At 42.0% G+C, this 14,931-nt stretch overlaps 4 protein-coding genes across 7 annotated transcripts in view; 2 read left to right on the top strand and 2 right to left on the bottom strand.

Annotated features, from left to right (window-relative positions):
* Positions 1 to 214: 214 nt before the first annotated feature.
* creld1b (CRELD disulfide isomerase 1b) lies at positions 215 to 6,246 on the top strand. Its single transcript, XM_088292011.1, has 11 exons — positions 215 to 548; positions 1,295 to 1,415; positions 1,491 to 1,573; positions 1,913 to 2,023; positions 2,870 to 2,961; positions 3,036 to 3,215; positions 3,594 to 3,689; positions 3,768 to 3,851; positions 4,187 to 4,282; positions 4,607 to 4,747; positions 4,830 to 6,246. Exons 2-11 carry the CDS (start codon positions 1,299 to 1,301, stop codon positions 5,048 to 5,050), a joined length of 1,221 nt encoding a protein of 406 aa, XP_088148137.1. The 5' UTR covers positions 215 to 548; positions 1,295 to 1,298; the 3' UTR covers positions 5,051 to 6,246.
* Positions 6,247 to 6,764: 518 nt separating this feature from the next.
* LOC148340507 (uncharacterized) lies at positions 6,765 to 9,766 on the bottom strand. Its single transcript, XM_088289422.1, has 6 exons — positions 9,757 to 9,766; positions 8,886 to 9,004; positions 8,314 to 8,441; positions 7,239 to 7,298; positions 6,983 to 7,172; positions 6,765 to 6,908 (listed from the first exon to the last, which is right to left on the bottom strand). Exons 1-6 carry the CDS (start codon positions 9,764 to 9,766, stop codon positions 6,798 to 6,800), a joined length of 618 nt encoding a protein of 205 aa, XP_088145548.1. The 3' UTR covers positions 6,765 to 6,797.
* A 735-nt stretch (positions 9,767 to 10,501) lies between these two features.
* Positions 10,502 to 14,249, bottom strand: mbd4 (methyl-CpG binding domain protein 4). 4 transcript variants are annotated; one of them, XM_088291211.1, is made up of 8 exons: positions 14,003 to 14,249; positions 13,168 to 13,301; positions 12,567 to 13,093; positions 12,426 to 12,494; positions 12,214 to 12,348; positions 11,398 to 11,547; positions 10,834 to 10,937; positions 10,502 to 10,692 (listed from the first exon to the last, which is right to left on the bottom strand). In XM_088291211.1, the coding sequence occupies exons 2-8, from the start codon at positions 13,278 to 13,280 to the stop codon at positions 10,618 to 10,620; spliced, it is 1,173 nt and encodes a 390-aa protein (XP_088147337.1). In that variant the 5' UTR covers positions 13,281 to 13,301; positions 14,003 to 14,249; the 3' UTR covers positions 10,502 to 10,617. The 4 variants fall into 4 exon arrangements, with proteins under 4 accessions (XP_088147337.1, XP_088147336.1, XP_088147335.1 ...); XM_088291210.1 differs by having other exon boundaries at positions 13,168 to 13,399; positions 14,003 to 14,247; XM_088291209.1 differs by having other exon boundaries at positions 13,168 to 14,247.
* Positions 13,910 to 14,931, top strand: part of ift122 (intraflagellar transport 122 homolog (Chlamydomonas)) — a 26,619-nt gene continuing 25,597 nt past the window's right edge. Inside the window, exon 1 of the mRNA XM_088291208.1 lies at positions 13,910 to 14,285. Coding sequence (XP_088147334.1) covers positions 14,242 to 14,285 — 44 coding nt within the window. The 5' untranslated portion in view covers positions 13,910 to 14,241. The remainder of the gene's footprint in view (positions 14,286 to 14,931) is intronic.

The raw sequence follows: 14,931 nt of genomic DNA, 5'->3' as shown, positions 1-14,931 counted from the left end.
ACCTATTTTTATTATTAAAATAATTTAATTATTCTAAATAACCACGTAACACTACGCGATTTGTACTCATTGCGTAGATATGCCGTTATCTCCCTGCATGAAGTTATTTGGTGAAATTAATTAAATGCTTGAAAAGAATATATTCGTGTATTTACATAAATAAAACAAATCGTGAAAAGGGTTTGCTGCATATAAAAATGACAATTTATCGGAATCAGCCATCGTTGTTGTTTCCACTCGCTTTACGCCATACGCATTGAGGTCGGAACACCGGCACAATCAGAGCGGGTTTTGTCCCATTTCCTACCTTCCTCGAATGCAGCATCAGTCCCTGACAGAAGCGACTGGAAAGACGCTCTTGTCGTTCATTCAAAATTCCAGACGTGTGACCGTACAAACTAGCCAAGCTTTTCACTTCGATTCCTGCACAACGAGCGCATTCCACTGGGCTTCTTCCCAAAATATGACTTTGTGCCTTTTGCGTGTGCAAGACGAAAGGACGTCACGTCGACGAGGACGAGCAGGCGTTCAGGCTTTGACTCGTTGAGGTAACAACAGCTGTGGCTAACTGTTAGCAACCTTACAGTGCTTCTAATATGACCTCACATCCGCGGTGGCCTATTTAATGCGTTTTGTTTAGAGGTCACGCAAAAATAACAAAATAAAATTAACGGGGGCTGGGCAGCATAGCTTATTTTCGTTAGCCAGTGCTCCAAGCTAACCTGACCCTAGTTTCGGTGCTGATGCTGTGCTGACTCACACGGGAAGCAAAGAACAGTCGTCATGTTCATTGGAATATATTATCATTTGGGGGAAAACTGGGTGATGATGATGATAATATTTAATACCTGGACCAAGGCAGGGCATACAGAGACATTTGGTGGGACAAATCACAAAGTTAAACAAGCGTTTTAACGCCACCAACCTGTTTTACAATATAAGTCAGTGTATCATACTTGCATATTCTGGCTGAAATGACGATGAACCCTCTTGAATATTGAACTGTTTGAATTGCATATCATTATTTCAGGATAAATAGTCTTTCTAACTTTAAAAAAAAAAGAAAAAATTGGGGGGGGGGGCGGGGGGATGTAAAATGAGGTCCCTTGGCTCAATTAACGGTTGGAAACACCAAAGCACAGGTTTTATTTAAGCCTTAAGTCACATTATAGCTGGCAACAAGATTTGGATTGAAGGTTAACGCTGAAAATCTGTACACTTTTCATTTGGGATTCAGTGTTTGATCTGCATGGCTAGATTTTTTCTGTTTTTTGTGTGTGTATTGTCTTGGAAGCATCATGCGGCAGGCCTGGCCATTCCTGCCTGCTTTGATGCTTCTGTCGGAGCTGTCGCTCGTCACAGTCCATACGGCGCCATGCCAGACCTGTCAGAAACTGGTGGAGAGTTTCATCAAGGTACCGCAGTTGCATTTACGCATGCTGTCACCTCATCGTCGAGACCTTGTCATGAATGGCCTTCTTCCTTTCTAGGGCTTGGAGAGAACAGCCAACAAGAACTTTGGTGGAGGCAACACAGCTTGGGAGGAAGACAAGTTGGCCAAGTATGCAAGCAGGTTAGTCGTTACATCTGCAGACAATCCAATTAGTTTTGAAAGTTTATTTTTAACTGGAAAATACAAAAATAATGATAAAAAAAGCAACAGGCAACGAAACAGCTAGCGCTCGTTTCCTGCGTTCTAAACAAGTGTTAGTAAGTCTTGAATGCAGCTGACCACTCTAAAAGTATTGAAACAATTTGTTTAGTGTCGTGAAAATGCATTAGAATAAATATATAATTTAAACCCCCTGCAATATTTTGCACCAAGGACTGCTAAATTTTTATTCTGATTTGCACAATGAATAAGCGGCTCAGAAAATGGATGTGTTGATGAACTGCTGTCTTTCTGTTGTAGCGAGACTCGTCTCCTGGAGATCGTGGAGAGCGCATGTGACAAGGCCGACTTTGAGTGCAACCGCCTGCTGGAGCAGATAGAAGACCAGGTGGAGACGTGGTGGTTCCATCGGTAACTCCAGAAATGTGGTCACGTAGCTCACAGGGAACACAACTCTTCAGAAAAAAGTTTTATGGGACATTGCTACCTTTATTGGCCCCAATGAGATTCAACCTCTCGCTAGGTTCATTTAAAATAAATAAGTCAATCGAATAATAATAATATTTATTTATTTATTATAGTAAAAACTTGACTTACAAGTCAGTTTCAGCTGGGAAAGGTAAGGCATGGTGGCTTTTTTTGTGTAACACACAATGCTAATTGAATGCTGAGAAGAAGAAGAAGAATGAAAGTCTAATGACAATCACCCTGTTAAAATTGTCACGTTGTAACTTGATGTTTAACTTTTTTTTTTTTATAGTCTGGTGTAGTAGAAATTAATAAAGTCTAAAAGGCCAACCAAGAGCGTTCAAATCATTTTCAAGCCATTTTTCTCCATCCATGAAAAGTTGGAAAAATTGTTTAGTCCGACAAAACAGACAAAAGGAAACAGTGACTGTTAAATTCAGTCAAATTAATGTGAAACAAATCTATAAATTAACGAAAACCTTTTTTTTTCTCCATTCTATTATAATACATTATTGCTGTACATTTTCATACAGTACATTACTTTACTGTACAGGGCTGTTAGAAATGTGTTACCCCAAATAATTTGTGTTTCTGAGGATCTGGAATGAATGAATGGCATTTGCATTCATTTCATGTAATTTGACTTTCAACTATGGTCAGGGGATCAATTCAAGATCAAGATGGCCTTTATTAATCCCACAATGGGAAAATTTGCAGTGTTACAGCAAGGTAGCAATGTTTGATGTGTTACATGCATTTGATGTGTTTAACACACATGATGTGGCGTAGACAGCGGGAGGCGCCCGACCTGTTGGAGTGGTTGTGCATCGACCAACTGAGACTCTGCTGCCCTCGCGGACGCTTTGGACCCGACTGCAAAGGTCGCCAGCTGACCCGTTTGCTCTCATCGAAAGCTAACATGCGAGCATAACGTGCATGCGCTTTTCCATTCCAGAGTGTCCGTCGGGCCCCGGTGGAGTGTGTGGCGGTTTGGGCCGCTGCGAGGGTGAGGGCACTCGGATGGGGGATGGCGAATGCGTGTGCGATCCTGGATACGCGGGCCCACTTTGTCACGACTGTGCCGACGGCTACTACGCAGACAAGAGCGCCAACACTACCGCTGAAACCTGTGCAGGTGCCTGATTTGCACTTTCACTTTTGTTTGTTTGCAATCTTGCTCACATTTGTGTAGCCACGTCACAAGTGGCTGCCATGTTTCTGGAAGTTTCTCCAAAACATGGACTGAGCACTTCAAAAGCCTCTAAAATCCTTCCATTTGGCAACTTGTCATTCTTGGCAAATCTTGTCACATTGCTAATTATATTGATTAGGCAATTAGGAAAAAGGAATGATTACAGTCGCAATTTCACTCATTCCTGACTCTCTTACTACAAAGAAATTTTCGTGAACAATTTTCTGAAACTCTCTGTGTCCTCAAGTTGAAGTGGCCATTTCATTACGGGCATATGTTGTCACGTTGGTTATTTTTTTTTTTGTCACCCGTCCCCCGCAGCCTGCTTCCACTCGTGTAAGAAATGCTCGGGGCCGCAGGACTACAAATGTTTGGACTGCAAAGCGGGCTGGATGCTTCACGACAACAAGTGCGTGGGTGAGTGGGCTCTCTCGGGTCACGAGGCGAGTCAGTTATCTAGACATTTGTTATCCGACTGCTCTCGTGTCCATTTAGACATCGACGAGTGCGGCACGGAGCTTTCTCGTTGTCCTTCCAACACTTATTGTCACAACACGGATGGCTCGTACGACTGCAGAGGTAAGCAATGACCAGTCGAGCTGACCTGATCACTCCGTGGCCCCGCACATGCACATTACATGGGGCGGATAAACAAAATCAAAACTCAATTACATGGATTTAATTTGTGCACCAAATGCAAATTACAGCCACAAAATACTTATTTGTAAATAAACCCCCAAGTCTTTATTGGACAGCTCCGTAAGCAAATGGAGCGCACCTTCTCTCCAAATGTTAATAAGCTAGAGGGCGGAGCTAAAGTTACACATCGGACAGGAATATACATTTTTGGGGCTATAGATGATAATATATCCACTCATAGGTTTGTCTTTTTAAGTGTGACTTGTTGGTTTCAGGATGCAACCAAGCATGTGTGGGATGCATGGGAAGTGGTCCTGCCCGCTGTAAGAAATGCGCGCGAGGGTACAAGCTGAAAGGAGCTAAATGTCTTGGTAAGAATTTCATTTTGTTGTTTGATTACTGGAATTTTGTTGAAGATTTGCACTGACACTTTGAAGCGCTAATAAACTCACCATGACTTGCATTCCAATGTTTTCACAAGACCTCTTCAATACGTTGGCTTATCACAGTGTTTCCAAATCATTGTCAAGTATGCAAAGCGGTTAACCAAGTATGATTTTGTGGCATCTTTGGGCATTACAAAAAGAGAGGCTTCTAATTCACAATGAGCATGAACTTTTGGGGCTAAATTGAGATGAGCTCATCATTATATGGATACAGTATATATAAATAAGTGTAAACATATATTGTGGCAGATGTGGATGAATGCAGCGAAGGCGCCATGGCGTGCCCGGGACTCAACGAGGCTTGCATCAACGAGGTGGGATCGTTCCACTGTGACTGCGCCGACGGCTTCATCAGGAGAGACAGCATCTGCGTTGAGAATAAACCTCCCGGTATGTCAATATGCAAACGCAAGTTGGTCTATAGCCGTTCGCTGAGTTGACGTTTGTTTTTGGTTTGCGGCCGTCCCTTCAGTCAGTCCAGAGAAGGGCCTGTTTGACGACATGACGGACGACGAGGTTCTGGTTCTGCAGCAGATGTTCTTCGGTGTGGTCATCTGCGCCCTGGCCACACTGGCTGCGAAAGGCGACATGGTTTTTACGGCCATTTTCATCGGGGGCGTTGCCGCCATGGCCGGGTACTGGCTGACGGAGAAGGGTGACTATACGTTGGACGGATTCCTCAAGGGCCGCTAGGACTGCCGACAAGTGGGCAGAGGCGGGAAATCCTCCCGTGGTGTTGCCTTGGGGAGTCGCTTGAAAAGCCTGTGCTGCATTTTGTTTGCATCATTACAAGGATGCGGGAAAGCAAAAAGCATTCTTGAAGACATGAAGGTAACACTGCACTCATTTGAAAAGAATTGAACTGAATTCCCTACCTGGACTTTGTTGGGTTCGAGGCTTATGCAAACCACCACTACTGATTGTCCAATTCATCCACTGTATTTACTCAACTGCAAAATGGCTGCTGTCTTTTTATTTTTCCTCTATGTACACAATCCCGACCTCATCATCATCATGTTCACTCTTGTTCATGATCCAGTGAAGCTCATAACGAATCAAGCAGGAAATGTTTTGACCGTTTTAGTAATGATGCATGACACTGAAATGAAACACGGTAGGACATATAGGACGTATTTATTTCTTGTCTTTGGCATGGAAGACATACAGATGCAGGATGGCATCGCTGCTGCGGCTGCTTTGAAAGGAAATCGATGTGCTTAGATAATGCTCCAATTATGAGGATGCAAGCCATTTTTATTACCATTAATTTATTTGTTTAGTTTAGAATTGTGGCTGTATTATAGATTTGACTCGTGCAAAATTCTCATTTGTGTCCACAAGGTCGACATAAGTGGCGCACAAAATACAAATGAATAATATCATTCCTGGAAAGTCAGGAAGGCAAATGGAGTGCAAAACTTTCAGGTCAAAGAAGAAGAAATTGATGATGTAATTGGAAGCTAAGGCACGCTCCATTTGCTTACCCTGACATCCAATTTGTTCACGGGAATGATATGAAGCCCGCAAATTATAACTATAAAATTATACTCATTTTGTGGCCACAAATGGACATTTAGTCCACGTTACGTCTATGTTATGGCCCAAATTGAAAAAAAAATAAATCCCCCATGTCACATCTCTGGTGTCATACTGAAGCAATACCAAGACACACTATTATTTTACTTTGTGTAACATTTCCTCTCCGTAAATTTTCAAGTTGTCCCTTTACACACGTGTCTATCTGATGAAATTTGTGTTCTCGGAGTGTGACGAGCTGTCAGCAAAGATCACGTCGTGTGGGTTTGCTTTGCAGCATCAAATGTTTTGATTCATCAGTTAATTCTCAGCTTGGAGTTTTCCTTTTCAATAAACGCAACAGAAGCGATGAAGTCTGGCTTTCTTGACATTTATTGGATAAGTAACGGCATTGACAGGAGGGAAGATGTGGAATGAGTTCTGGGGAAACCTGTCCAGGGCAATTGTTGATAACTGTAGACTGCCGCTTAATTTGGAAGTGAACGTGCAGGTGGTGATGAGCGCTAGTAAAACATACGTTGGTTGATGAGGAACACAGCGGCCCCTAACCTGAAATTTTAGGGGCGCGTGCAAGTTGACTTAGGAAAAAAAAATTTACTCCACGCATGTTCAATATGTTACTGATAAATGGGATGAAGTGTGCTTCAGAGGTTTGTCAGCAATAAAATATTCAAGAATAGTCATTTTTAAATGAATTTACTGCATGAGTAGACAAAATATTGACTTCACTTGTTCAAATTTGAATTGTTTATGTACTTATTGCACAACTTGCCAATTTCAACTAGGCAGCTGAACGACAACATTAACAAAATGACAATTTCCAAGGATGTCCAATTCGTTGCCTTTCTATAACTCTTCCAGTCCCTCTTTTGTAGCCTGCTAATGACGCTGCAAGTGTGGCGACCTATTTGAGTGTTCCACTCCAGTTGATGGGGTTGAGGCGCAGCATGTGCTTCTCCCTCAGGATGTCCCAAGAACGCGCCAGTGCACGGTCTTGCCACTTCTGCTCCATCAGCTGCACAAACGGCAACACAGGCAGGTGAAAGGTCATTGTCCTCTGAGCTCGTTGCGTCTATCGGCAGGCCTTACCTTCTTGTTGTCGTCTCTGTAGGCTGCCATGGCCTTGCGGTGTTGCAGCCTTTGCTGGCGTTCAGCGTACACAGCGAGACGATCCACCTCGCGCAGATCCTCCGCTTCCTTCGCCACGTTGGCCAACTGCAGTGTCAGCGGAACGAGTTTCGCATCCATTTGCCTCTTGAGATGCTCACGTAAGTCCCTCCTGCAGCCAGAGGCCCACGCAGACATTTTCAAGCGCTCAATCAGCAGTTTGACATCTTATAAGTACCTGTACTCTTCTTTCTCCACACTGGTTCCGTAAAAAGGTTTTTGCCATACTTGGTGATACCTGGAATATCAGTCAAAAAGAAGTACGTAAACAGATACAGTCGTCTTTCCACACATTCTACACAACACTCAGTATGACTGTGAATGTGAGTATGCTTTTAAAGGGATCATCTAGTCGGTCGGGATGGTCCATTTTCCAACAAGAAGCTCATTTATGTATTTTTTTTTTAAATAAGTCAACAAGACCCACAGATCACAATACGTTCCAAGAGGCTTTTTGTAAGGATAATTTTTAGTAGGTTGTTAAATATGACATTTGAATCCATAAGCGTTAGCTTGACTTACTTTTTGCCATAAAGGGGCTTCGCCAACACCACTCATCTGAAAATAACGCATCCAGTGTGGCCACATTCGGCTGTGGAGTCTGCCTCCTCACTGCAACTTTGGTGCCACCCATTGCATCCTAACACTTTGCGTGGCTAAATTTCCGAAAACTACAACCAGTCGCCACCGGGGTGTTTTGGTTATAGAATTAGAATTAGAATTAGAAATCCCTTTATTGTCATTGTACTCAAGTGTGCAACGAGATTAGAGGGCTCCCCTCTCCAGTGCAATACAACAATAATACAGACAAATATATAAATTAGATAAATAAATAAGAGAGTGCAAAGGAATTCAGTACTGAATAGGGTATATAAAAACACATCACAATGCTGTTCTGCAAGGTAAGGGTGTTCTCGTGTGTGTGTGAGAGTTCAGAATGGAGATGGCTCTCGGAAAGAAACTGTTTCTCAATTTATTTTAATTTATTTGTTTATTAAAACATGCCCACGTTAAACCAATTTGCATCTGCAGTGCATCTGTAATGTATTCGCAGCACTTCACTTTTTCCATATTATATTATATTACATTACATTAGGTTAATAAATTCCAAATGTACTGTAGGTCGGCCTAGAGGATTTCAATCATTAAATACTGTTCTTCAAGTTCCCAGTACAGAGTGTGAATACTTTTACCTCCTCAGCCAACTGTGAACTGCAAGAACTGCAGTCATTGATGCGCGTGTGCATGCCAACCTGTTATACTCTCGCCTCTGCATGATGCTCGTTCGATGTTGATTGTGTTGGTGAACAGCACGCGTCTCCAGACTGACGCCGCGTTTACTGCCCGGCGGCGGGCACAGAGGGTTCAGTCTCGGAAAGACCTGCGGATAATTTGCACGTTGGACTCCTTTACCTCAGACTGTTCCACACTATCAGGTTTAGGAAGATGGGTGTTTTTCAGTGTTTTCGATGAGCCCTTGTCAGTATTTCAGGCCCGCTCAATCTGTAACTGGTACCACGTCACGCGTATAAATAAAACTAAAAAAAAATAAAACTGTTGTATAACTTTCAGTCCCAGATGTGTTCCATATAGATTTTTTTATTTCACCGATCACCACACTGTCCCTTTATTTTATTTATATATTATTTTTTTTTATTCTGCTTTGTGTCTGCATTTGACGTAGAAATTATGTGCTCGATGCTAATTGGACGGACTGTGCCAATGTCCTCGTGGGTTGGTCGCACTGTGTGCATGATTGTGGCCAGATTCCTGCAAATTGAGAACTTTGTTGACATGTCATATGGACAGCCGTGGGTGCGCCTACCTGATCGCTGTTGTGCAGCTGACCAGAGGCCGCGGAAATGAGTGGCAGTTTTGATTCCTTGATGGGGGGTGCACTTGAAGGAAGGTGCATTGCGGGGGCTGTTGCTATGGGAATGGAAGCTGTTGAATTGAAGAAAAATTCAAACGGAATGCATTTAAAATGTCACCAGCATGGATAATAACCACAGGATGCAAATGGACTCACATAGAAAAAAAAATACCAAAGTAACAATTACTTTTTTTTCTTACAGTTATAAAGTGTAGACCGGGGCTTGAGTCACATAAGTAAGTAGTCACGTTGCAATTATCTCTTCCACCAGAAGGCGTAACAAAAAGAAAAAAGTGAATTACTAGTTTTAAAGTAAAAAAATATCACCATGGTATATTTCAAAAATAGGTAAAAATCGTAACAGTGATTAATGTGGACTTGTTGGCGGGCAGATGAAGGAATCTTGTCAAACCTCAGTCATTATGTTTGAAGATAACTTGCTCGAACTAGCTTTTGGATGAAACTGGTGTGACTGCGGTACAGAAACCAGATCGACAGGTATTCAGACGTAGTACTATTTGATGGCTTTTGATTCTGCACTGACACAAAAGATGAAAATAACATTGTAGTCCAGAGTCAGCTGGGATTTAATGTTAGTATATGTCATTCGTTTTTACGTTGGGAGATCTTTGGCGGAGGTTGGTAAATTTGCCAAACATATTTTGACGAAATACAAAGTATACAATATAGGGAGTAAAAGAAAATAAATATTTAAGTGTAGCTACCTGAAGAAAAAAATCTACTTCAGAACAAGTATTTGTACTTACTTAATTACTAAGAATAATACAGATATATATTTTTTTTCCATATTGGCTTTGCTTACGGAGCTTCATTTTGTAGCACAGGCGCTTCCCTCAGGAGAAATCCACTCATCAAAATGTCACTGTCATGACTTGGAAGTGTTCTATACTGTACTGTCAGTTGGAGACACGTCAAACTATGGTGTGCCTCCTCTTTGGCAATGGCAACAGTAACCTTGGCAGCCAGGCTGCTCGCCACCACCAACAAAACAGCTTCTGAATGGCGTCTTTGGTCATCACTACTCAGTTGACTAAATATCATTGTGGAATTTAGCATATTATGAATTATGCGACACTGCGGTATTCTATCTGGGAAAAAAAAGAAGGAAACCTTTTGTAAATAAAAGTATAGCCCAACGGTTTGAGGGACAGGGAATTAACCAGATTTTATTTTATGGAAGTTTTTTTCAAGTTATGGAAATATTGTCGAAAAATGTCTTTACCATTTTCTGATATCAGGATTTGTAATATTTTAAATTTTTTTTTTTTTCAAGTTTAGCGTTTATAAAAGCTTTTACATTGTTTTGTAATTCATAGCTATGACGTTTCAGGAAAAAAATTCACTTGATGCCAAACCTAAAACCATTAATTCATAAATATTACTAAATGTCTTATATTATTGTTCATCATTATGATAATTATGCAAACCTGATATACTCAAGAAAAAAAAGAGGGCAGATGAAGAATCTTGAAAAGTTATCATTGATTAAAAAATTTATTTAAAATTTGGTGACCGGTGTAATCAAACATCTGAGACAAAGAACAACCTGCTAAAAAACACATTTTATTGTCCCTTTGAGAAAACATTAACATTTGAATATTCCGAATAAAAAAGTCCACTGATGACTGAAAGCTTTTCTCATGGACAGTTGTTCGTGCCGTCTTTAGATTCCCAGCGCCTCCTGGTTTTCCCACAGCCAGGCGTGATATTTGTTCAACATGTGATCGTCAGGCGTCACCTTGAACAAAACACAGCAATACCAAGATTGGCACCTCAACTTTCTGTTACCGCCATTGTTATAAGGATTTCTCTTGCTTAGCTTCATCCCCTCCCCACCCTTCACCGCCAACCCAATGTTGAAGTTCAAATGAGGACTGGCCTGTCTCCATTCTTCCACACAGAAGATCCTGTAGGAATCGTTGCCGTACTTCCCGATGCCGTGCAGCTCGATGGGGTAACGCCATTCTTTGCTCACATATTCGTCTGCACACGACAAAAAGGTCAACGTAGAAATTTCACATGCTGCTTGGATACAAATATAATCCATTACGTCTTAAATTTTTTACACCAAATCCCACCACCCAAAAATCTTAGCTCTTCAAATACCACCATCATGAGTGACAAACATTCAATTACAGAAGTGGAGTAGGCCCAAGTGTTCGTTAAAAACAAGGCGTAGGTTTTGTACTTAAAATGAATTATTGTAATCCATTACAACATTGAGCACACTTTTAACACTGCGCTGAAAGGAAAAAAAAACCCCCACCTTAATTCAATTACTGTATTGTGATTAAAAGTTAAATACAACTGAGCATTTTCGGCTCAACCAAATCCACTGGTTAGTGCCTCGTGTGTGTGGTTGCAAGATGGTATTTGAGATGCAGCACCTTTATGCAATCATTGCTAAGATATTACACTTTGAGAAGACAAGAATTTCACTCACCCGAAAATCTGATGATGATTTTGGCCCGGAGTGCAAAGAGGCCAAGCGGCTTGAGGAGTTCCGCCATGACCGTGCGATCGGCTCGGCGGGCCACCTCCGCAGACGGGTACAGCTCGAAGAATTTCCAAAGGAGCGGAATGGCTGTCTTACCTGCAGCATTGACATAAAACACAAGACACTTGTACTGTACAGACTATAAATAGTCCAAAAAATATATCACAGCAAAACGCAAAAATCATCGAAATAGACAATGGTTTTTTTTTTTGTCACACACGCGTGCACGCGCACACACACACACTGAACATTTTTTATGCACACAAATTTAGCATGCACATAATGTATAGAAAATAGTAAGTAGTATTGATAACTGCTATGTGCTTAGCTGGCAATAATACCGAAAGAATGTTGTTGGATCATATTTTATGTCATGTGGTCATTGAAAGAAAACATTTTCTTGAGATCATTTCATGACAGCCTCGAGGGTGCACAAAAAAATTCAAGTAATCCGATGCTATGTGAAGGTGTGGAGGATGTTAATTGTTGTCCAATGGCAAGACATCGCAAGACATCGCAGCCACTTGTAAGCGACAGACAGGCAAGCAAATATCCTTCATCAGGTTTCTAGAAGACAATTTCTCACAGCAGACACGTCGAAAATGTTTGCCGGCCTTTCTTTGTCATTTGACAAGATATAATGGCTAGCGATGCTAGTAGGAGATAGGGCACATTTTTTCCCCCCAGCATTTGTCAATATTAATGTTTTCTATACTGTCCAGAATTTGTACCATAAATGTGTGTGTGTGTTTTGAAACTTACCACTTGTCTTATTGAGAAAAATGGTAGCCACTAGCAGTTTCCAGACATTATGGAAAAGGATTTCTTGAACAAGGTTGAAAGGAGAACGAGGAGGTGTCCACTTCTTGAAGGCCTTTCTTCGAGGGGGACTGGGACCTTTCCACGTATGGGATGGCATTTCTTCATCACTTTCTTCATCATTTATGCACAATTAGTCAAGTAAAGCACATTACCATCTGCAAATGGTTTCCTGCTGAAGTAAGGGCTCGTTTTCCGTTTGTCTTCTGAACTCTTGGACTCTGCTTGTACAAAAACGTGTTTGTGAAAGAGGAAAAAGGTTGTGACTTTGACAATGTCTCCAAATAATTACTTACTATTCTTGGAATTTGCTACTTTCTTTGCTGCGCTACCAGCAGTCCCAACACACGGTAACTCCTCCTGTTGGCCATCGACGACAACCTTCCATTCCCGATTCGGTTCGTTGTCAATCTGCACCTCATCTTCGCCTCCTTTGACGCCATCCAGATTGGAGTTTCTCACAGTCTGTCTTGGAAGCTTTGCTTCCAGCGGGCCCAGCCTACCACCGTCCTCATGCAACATGGCATCTTCATGCGCCCGCGTTGTATGTTCAGAAGACGCTTGGCTCTCAAAGTTCATCTGCTCCCCACACGCGCTTTTTTGGGAGGAGCTTGCTCTTTTCGGTGCCTTTAGTGGTGCAGTCAGTATTTTTGAAACATTTTCTGGAATGTCTTGCTGTCCACCCTGAGTTTGTTTCTCTCCAACAGGGAGACACTGGAGACAGGTTGGTGTAAAATCAAAGAGGTTGATGTCCATATCTTGAGTGTTTTTCACAAAGAACGCACGCAGAGAAGCTCTTGATCGAAACGTCTGCCCTTGGGGACTTAAAACATAAACATACGCTTAGTTGGGCACTGCACAGCCAGAAATGCTGTTATGCTGGATGGAAGTGATTACCTGGTTATATACACATCCAGTTTTCCCGCAGTCTTGCCCGATCGGCGCTGCCGAACCTCTCTTGTCCATCCTTGAGGCATTTTGGGGTGGTGGCAGGATGCACACAAATCCATGTGGTTTCGATCATGTATATTCTAGTCAGGCAAAGAAGAACGAACTACAAACATATATCTCCTGTACCCTATGGTTTTGTCTGCTGCACAGGGAAGGCCTTCTCCAAATGGTTGACAAGCTAGAGTTGAAAATATTCACCTATAAGTTCAAACGAGCCAAAACCAGAGTTTTCAAAGGTCGAACGTCGGGGTGTCAAAAATGACGGTGACATTTTAAATGGCATTACTTGACCTAAAAACACCACCTATATTGTGCAAGTGGAACATTATCAGTTAGAAAAGCTGTAGAATAGTGAATGTACGGTACACCAGTCATCAAATGGAATTGTTTTATCGTAAATGCTTTTTATGGAGGACTTCAGCGGTATTTGAAATGCTAATTCCGCGTTTCTTAGACAATTCCACAAATGTGTCGGTGACTTGTCACCTTGCGAGTGTTAGAAGGCCAAAAGTTGCATTCTTAGTTCAAATAAAATACCCTTGTTTCAATACTGCGCTCATGTTCAACTATAAAAGTTTAGTGCGCAAACACGAAGGGGCGATCAATTGCGGTGCACCTCTATCACCACAAGGGGCACTATGAAGTGCCTTAGCTTTGAAGGTGCAGAAGGCCCGACAAAGAAGAATCCCCTTAATCCGCGCCTGTCGTGTTGCTTAGGATACGAAAACCTGTACTTTCCTAAAATATACGCCTGAAAGCAATCCGTTCCAAATGAACCTACTTCTCTTGACAGTCTGGAGAAATCAACAACAGCGTCAATGTGCAAGCCCGCTGTGCATTGCTCTGACTTCTTCCGAGGTTAGCTTTGACGACGCAAGGGAGGAGGAAGCAGGAAGTGTGAAGCAGGAAGTGAGTCTGCGTCTGCGCGCTCCCAGCGAGTCATGACAAGAGAAGCCAACATGAGCAAGTGAGCAGGCAAACCACCTGTTGATCCAAATTCGAGCTGGAACCTGTCAAGAAATGAGAGCTGTCCTGGTCTGGAAAGAAACAACACGTCAGCATTGGTGAGCGTCTTTGCGTTGCCTTTGCGTCATCGTCAGTATCAGGCGGGATGCGACGCCGCACGATTAGCAACATCGGTTGCTATGCCAACCGCTGCTAAGCCAACTAGCTCCTATAGGTTAGCACAGCGCAATGTGACTTGCAGTTTCTCTGTCAAACAACACAAACCCAGTAGCTAAATCACAGTTGTTGATTACCAATGAGTGCTAGGATATACATTGTGTTTTGTTTGTGACATAATAAGACGTTTAGTCAATGCTAACACTGAGAAGCTAGCAGTATGTTAGGCACTGTTGTCAAAGCGAGGGTTTGCGGTCCAGCTCCGGCCCTTCACGTCGTTGTGTGCCATGTTTTCAAACTTCCAAACATTTCAAACAAAAGTATATAAACACAGTGCAGCTACGTTTATGCTTGTGGATGTCATGGCTCGCGTTATGTTTATGACAGGCAGTCAAACTTGTTAACATTGCAGTACTTTTATCATTGCAGAATTTTTATCATTGCAGTATTTTTTATCATTGCAGCATTTTTATAAATTTCCTCACTGTATCATGGACATACATTAGGAGTGTTTCCTTACACTTGTATATGTTGTGGGATGTAAGTGTGTATATACATGTGGATTTGTGTATATATGTATATACTGTG

This window comes from Idiotropiscis lumnitzeri, chromosome 3 (assembly GCF_059441095.1).
Source record: "Idiotropiscis lumnitzeri isolate Australia: NSW breed Sydney's pygmy pipehorse chromosome 3, RoL_Ilum_1.0, whole genome shotgun sequence".
Classification (NCBI taxonomy): Eukaryota; Metazoa; Chordata; class Actinopteri; order Syngnathiformes; family Syngnathidae; genus Idiotropiscis; species Idiotropiscis lumnitzeri.
This window is presented reverse-complemented; position numbering and strand designations above follow the sequence as displayed.

Coding starts and splice junctions, on each gene's coding strand:
- LOC148340507 (XM_088289422.1), bottom strand. Junction 7,299..8,313: donor CAGAGGCGAGAGTATAACAG/GTTGGCATGCAC, acceptor CTGATATTCCAG/GTATCACCAAGTATGGCAAA. Junction 6,909..6,982: donor ACAGAGACGACAACAAGAAG/GTAAGGCCTGCC, acceptor CCGTTTGTGCAG/CTGATGGAGCAGAAGTGGCA.
- mbd4 (XM_088291211.1), bottom strand. CDS start 13,280: ATGGATTTGTGTGCATCCTGCCACCACCCCAAAATGCCTCAAGGATGG. Junction 13,094..13,167: donor CTGGATGTGTATATAACCAG/GTAATCACTTCC, acceptor TTATGTTTTAAG/TCCCCAAGGGCAGACGTTTC. Junction 10,693..10,833: donor GTGTGGAAGAATGGAGACAG/GCCAGTCCTCAT, acceptor GTTTTGTTCAAG/GTGACGCCTGACGATCACAT.
- creld1b (XM_088292011.1), top strand. CDS start 1,299: ATGCGGCAGGCCTGGCCATTCCTGCCTGCTTTGATGCTTCTGTCGGAG. Junction 3,216..3,593: donor TACCGCTGAAACCTGTGCAG/GTGCCTGATTTG, acceptor CGTCCCCCGCAG/CCTGCTTCCACTCGTGTAAG. Junction 3,852..4,186: donor TGGCTCGTACGACTGCAGAG/GTAAGCAATGAC, acceptor TGTTGGTTTCAG/GATGCAACCAAGCATGTGTG.